General features: G+C 37.1%; 1 protein-coding gene, 1 long non-coding RNA gene and 1 pseudogene across 4 annotated transcripts in view; 1 reads left to right on the top strand and 2 right to left on the bottom strand.

Annotated features, from left to right (window-relative positions):
- LOC106313867 overlaps positions 1-661 on the top strand; it is a 4224-nt gene extending 3563 nt beyond the window's left edge. For all 3 annotated transcript variants that reach the window (XR_001264506.1, XR_001264505.1, XR_001264504.1), the window contains exon 4: positions 524-661. This is a non-coding gene — a long non-coding RNA (uncharacterized LOC106313867). The remainder of the gene's footprint in view (positions 1-523) is intronic.
- A 1489-nt stretch (positions 662-2150) lies between these two features.
- On the bottom strand, positions 2151-3866 carry LOC106315360 (annotated as a pseudogene).
- Positions 3867-4301: 435 nt separating this feature from the next.
- LOC106313866 (zinc finger protein ZAT6) lies at positions 4302-5530 on the bottom strand. Its single transcript, XM_013751791.1, has one exon. It carries the CDS (start codon positions 5390-5392, stop codon positions 4685-4687), a length of 708 nt encoding a protein of 235 aa, XP_013607245.1. The 5' UTR covers positions 5393-5530; the 3' UTR covers positions 4302-4684.
- Positions 5531-6000: the final 470 nt, after the last annotated feature.

Raw genomic sequence — 6000 nt, 5'->3', positions numbered from 1 at the left:
ATTCGTTTTCTATATTTGATGCATACTCTAGATCGTATCTCTCAAGATTTTATGGTTTTGATTTCGATATGAATAATTGTAAATATTAGGAAGGTTCAGTCCCCTAATTCGAAATCTAAAGATATTCTGTGGGTATTGCACAAGCAATATGAGTATATGTAATTCTTTAAAGCGTGATTTTAGGAAGAGGAAATCATGGAATGAGCTAAAGAATATACTTGGAATGGATTTGGCATTCTAATTTAATTTTCTGCTTTTAATTGATTATGAAAATTAGGGGATTAGTTGAAAAATAATTATATTTGTAAATAAATATTGTTATAAATTTTTTGAAACATACCATACTAAGTTGTGGTCAAATATATTTTAATTATTTTGTTTGATTAAAGTGTCGACCATTATATATTGCATTTTGGAAAGGAGACAACATATATGTAGGTTTCATGTTGTATGTAAATATAATTTAAATAAGCTTATTATTATTATGAACATTGATTCATCTTGGTTAGTGTTTTCATTTCAGGGCATAGGGTTTGCCAGTAAAAAGAAGATGATGTCGGTGGGGTTTCAATGGTATAGGGTGTTTCATCATGAAGATAGTTTTGATGGACTGAACATTCATTCATGTTTGGATTTTCTTTAAAAAAGCCTAGATTTAATCGTAAATGGGCTTAAAAACGATTTGAATATGTTTAAAAAATCGAAGGCTTGAGATTTGTTTAAAATAACTGTCGACATTTAATTTTTTAAAAGGAAAAAAGGCAATGGCAGAGACTTGTAAATAACTTGAAAAGGTAAGGGCAGAATCCTAGTAGGTATTCTGCTTTAATAGTATAGATGATTTACAGATTTATTTTTTTACATATCAACGTACTTACACTTATCTCTGCTTGTTATTACAGGAGTGATTTTAAAAAGTTTTTCCCCTTTTTAACATATTAACTTCAATAATAATTAAATATTATCATGTTTATAATTTTTATGTATAATGTAGTTACATTATTCTTTTTCTCTTGTGATTTAGAAAAGTGATTTGAAAATAGTTACATTTTTTTATAAATATCAGCTTTTGTAATATTAAATTGTTTATTCTTTTTCACTTATTATAATAAAACAAATACTGTGTTTTAAGAAAGAAAAATTGTTTAATTATGCTTTTTATTGAAGCCATTATTATTAGTAATAAAGTAAGAGATAAATAAACAGAGTATTTAAAGTAAGGGATATATATATACATATTTATATATAACTTTTAAGTGCATCAATTTATAAAAACATATGCAACTAAGAAAGTGAAGAAAAGTTATTCTAAAGTATGTTCTTATTAATTGCTTCATGTGTAGGCAGGATCGAATGATAATAGCAAATTGTTTGCAAAAAACATAATATTTCATCTATTTCAAAATACATGAAATTTTAGGATTATGCACAACTATTAAAAAAAAAGAAATTTATCTTAAAATTATCATTAAAATGTAAATTTAAAATTATTAAACCAATCACAAAACAAACTACAAAATATCATTGGTTGCATAGTTTTTGATAAAGTTAAAAGTGCATTGATATATGAAAATATCATTTATTTTGAAACCTCAAAAACTCTCTAAAACATCATCTATTTAAAAACAGAAGGAGTATATTTTAGGAACTTGAGCATGAATGATGACATACTCAGAGTCCATTGTACATCTTATAAGGACGATCTTGGTCCTCACTCTGTTCGTCGTAACTCCGTATACTATATTAATTTGTAGATAACATTTTCCGTAGAACTTCTTTCTTCTGTGAATTACGGCATGGTGTTAATTTAAATATTTTAAAACTTACGGCATATGAATAATCTCGTTATTTCATGAAATTCGGCGAACGAATCTCGTGGTATACTATTAAAGATGGGGTCTACTATGCAAAAAAGGGTCATATGCCGCTGTTTAAAAATCGTTGGGACTATTATTCTTGAAAAAAAAATACATTTGTGTACTTGATGTCAAATAGATTTGAAAATATAAATCACTAGACAAGGGTTTGAGGCTTAAATAATGTAATGCTAACGTAAGCATAACACGTCGAACACGTAGAAATAGACGCAAATACGAACATAACGCAGGAAAATATCAACGTAAACCAATGATTATTATGAAAACAAGTTTTTAAACGTTGTGGCTTTCCAAGAGGATGGGACAGAGGAGGCGTTTGATCGGCACTGCCACAAGAGAGTTTGCCTTAGCAACCGTGAGACCAGGCCCTTCAATGGTGTCCACGTCACCGATTTTCACGCCATCCGGTAATCTCCACGTGAAGCATTGTAGAAGATGAGCCGTCGCAAGCTCAAACGCGTACATCCCGAGTTGCATACCCGGACACGATCTCCGACCCGACCCGAACGGAATGAACTCGAAACTGTTCCCTTTCAGATCAGGAGCACCCGGGTCCAAAAACCTACTTGGGTTTATTTCCGGGTCGGACCACGAATCCGGGTCACGCCCGAGAGCGTAGGTGTTGATCATCACACGTGATCCCTTGGGAATGGAGTAACCGGAGACCTCGGCGTCCTCGACCGTCTCGTGGAGGAGGAGAGGGAACGGCGGGTGGAGCCGGAGAGTCTCCTTGAGTACACACATTTTAGGAAAGTGAGCTTCTCAAGATGCGTGTCCTCCACGCTCCACCGCTCAAGCCCGACAACAGTCGCTAGCTCGTCCTGGACCCGTTTCATGTTCTCGGGGCTCCGGAGTAGCTCGGTTAGTACCCACTCGATTGCGCTAATGCCACCGTCTCGGTTCCTTCGAACATCACATCCTATATTTCATTTCAATTTTGTATTCAAAAACTTTTTCAAATATATAATACTTCATCCGTTTAAATACTGTTTTATAGTACAGTTTCTTCTTAAAATTTAAAACGAGAAATGCTACATAATTTTAATAGTTAAATAAACATAAAATTATACATTTGACTCTTTTAAAATTTTGTGTAAAATTTTTAAATAACCTATAATTTGAAACGGATGGAATGTAATATGTTTAGTTTACCATGATGATGCCTTTTACATTATCGAGATTGATTTTGGTCTTCGAGTTGTTCACTTTGACTTCTTCTTTGTAAAATGCTAGTAACTGATCAATCATATCGGTCTCCTCATCAACGTCAACGTTGTTTTCTGTCTTCTTCTTATTTAAGTGATCATTGATGATTGATTCAATGAAACAGTCTAGAGATTTTCGGGCTCTCTCGACCCGCTTGTTTATCCCTTGCGGGTCGAGCCAGCTGAGCCAGGACGTAATCCGCTACATTAAACTCACCAAAGAGCTTAGAGAACTCTTGTATAAATCTCAAGGAGCTCTTGTATAAATCTCAAGGAACCAGGACGTAATCCTAGAGTTTTTGATAGTAGAACTGGGTAACCTCTATGGCTCTATCTTTCTCTTTGTTGCCTTTCTCAAACACTTTTATGATGTGAATTTCTGCTTGTTCGCAGTTTAGACAATCCAAAAACCGTCGAGTTACTGGCTAGGAATGTTTACATGGGCGCTGTGGATCCACCCATTGATCAAACCCTTAAAACGCTCTACCTCCGTCGCCTCAACTCGAGTGTCCACGAGCAGCACATACGAGACCGTTTCAGCCCTTATGGAGAAATAGAATCTATTGTCTATTTTGCAATGAGAGGTGTCGACGGTGCGTTTCTCACGTACACAAGCCGAGAAGCGGCAGAGAAGGCCATGCTAGAGCACTCCTCATGGGTTGTTATCAATGGCCAAAATGTTAAACTCTTATGGGGAGCACATGTGATCCCCAAGGAAGCTGCGGTTCATCAGGAGAATCAACCCCATCACCATGATACGGATGTTTCTAGAGTCCTTATCCATTGAAAGTTTTTTTCACAAAGAAGCAAATGAATAAATAATATATCAGAAGTGATTTGTAAAACTATCAATTAATAAAATAATATTATATTATTTGGTTGATTTCACTCTTGGATGATCATTTGTGTCTCGAAAGTGTTGGGAGAATTATGTCTTTTTATTGCATGTTGTGCATGATGAGCTTGTGAATTTGATGGGTGGAGAAGCATCTGAGCTACAGTTTTCTAAGTCAGGTCCTTCTGTAATACTGTTGACTGGGCTCCAGGGAGTTGGAAAGGCAACAGTTTGCGAACTCGCTTGTTACCCTAAAGAAGGTATGCTCTCTGTGTCAGATATAGCTATGGAAAGTCTAAAAGAAGCTAAAAAGAATAATGTGGTTGTTGTTAGACCATTGAATGCTGCAGGTAATTTTTCGTTTTTATATTGTATAAATTAAAATTGAAGTCATGTTCTGTCATAGAAACATCAGACAGTACGTAATTAGTACCCATTATCTACTTCAAACGAATCTCTTAACATGTTCAGTTAAATGGGCTGAGACTTGTATGTTAGGTCATACCACCCCACGACACTAGTCCAACGAACCGATAAGGTTGTAATCGATGTTCTTTAGAAACTGAAACGTACTTGAATTGTTTTAGAAAGGTTTTTTTCTTTAAACGACTTCAGGTAAAGAAGACAAGAAAACTACACAAATATTACAAGAAGGAATACTACAGATTCAATAAAGAATATGAAGAAGTGGAAATCTAAAAATTGGTATATGTACAGTATAACAAATTCATGTAACTGCTAGCTGAATCTGTAACGCCTTATAAGTTCTACTCGAGCCTCAGCTTCTTGGCCGGCATGGGGCTCATCACCTCTTCTTCTCCGTTGACCGTCGAGAACTCCGGTATCGGCGGGATGTTGAGGTCAAACCCACGGTGGTGGTGGTGGTGATGATGGCTGCCGCTGCTGACGTGGCTTGTGGACCCCACGCCTTCGGAGATAGACACGCTGCTGCTCCCACCGCCGCCGTTCTTGCCTTCGTAGTGGCACCGTTTGTGGCCACCGAGAGCTTGGCCTGTCGCGAACGACTTGTTGCAGATCGAGCAAACGTGCGGTTTCACACTTCCTCCGCCGTGTCTCACGATGGTTATAGCCGACGAGGTGGATTTCTCATCTCCTCTGCTAGATTGAGTCTGCGATGAGTTTTTCCGGTGACTCGCCTTGTGCCCGCCGAGAGCCTGGTAAGAAGAAAACGTCTTGTCGCAGACGCTGCACTTGTGGGTATGTGTAGAAGTAGGAGTAGGAAGCAGAGGCGGCAAGGAAGAACAAGAAGGCAGGTCGCGGGTTCGATTTCCGTCACGAGCAAGAAGCATGAGACATAAAGCGATATACTCATCCTCCGTGAGACTGCGGTCGAACTCGGATCTTGACCGCTTAGATCGCTTGCCTTTGCTACCATGGAAGCCAACAGCATAATCTTGAAACAGAGTTGGAACTGGAGAAGCTAATCTTGGCGAACTAAGAGCTTCAAGTGCCATTATTATCACTATTTTTTTTCTTTTCGGTCTGATAAAGAAGTGTTTAAGTTGAAGAAAGAAGAAACGCAAGTGTGGGTATATATATATAGCAGTAACGTTAGAAGAGAGGAAGTTGCGTGTGAAGAAGTGCGAAAGTGTGTGCGTGAAGAATAGAGTGGAGGCGATAACTACTTAACCTTCTTTGATTTAATTAATTTTAGCTATATTATAGAAACTCTATATTATATGTGTGCGGACCAGAAGATAAAATGAAAGTATCTAAGTATGGGCACGTTTGGTTTGACTTGGTACACGTGTGTGGAAGTCGGCTAAGAAGACCTGTTCTCAGATTCTTTCTCTTCTGCCGCCTTATTGTTTTGCATTCTTATCAGTTGAGAATATTATAGAGAGAGCTGAGCTCACTTGGGTGTTATGCTGACCAAACAAGTGGACTGATATAAAGCCAAATCAAGTCGGCTACTAGATGTCCAAACTGTCGTGTCTATCTACTTATGATGTCCGAACTACATACAACTAACTATATATAAAGATAGTCAAGAAATCCCAGCAAATGGATTTAGATTGTACCTTGATACTATGAATCTAAATGTTGACGGTCTTTATTTTAA

Source organism: Brassica oleracea, chromosome C9 (assembly GCF_000695525.1).
Source record: "Brassica oleracea var. oleracea cultivar TO1000 chromosome C9, BOL, whole genome shotgun sequence".
NCBI classification, from domain to species: Eukaryota; Viridiplantae; Streptophyta; class Magnoliopsida; order Brassicales; family Brassicaceae; genus Brassica; species Brassica oleracea.
Note: the sequence above shows the minus strand (reverse complement) of the source record. Positions and strands in the feature narration are given on the sequence as shown.

Excerpts from the sequence above, each read along its gene's own strand:
- LOC106313866 (XM_013751791.1), bottom strand. The coding sequence starts at position 5,392 with ATGGCACTTGAAGCTCTTAGTTCGCCAAGATTAGCTTCTCCAGTTCCA.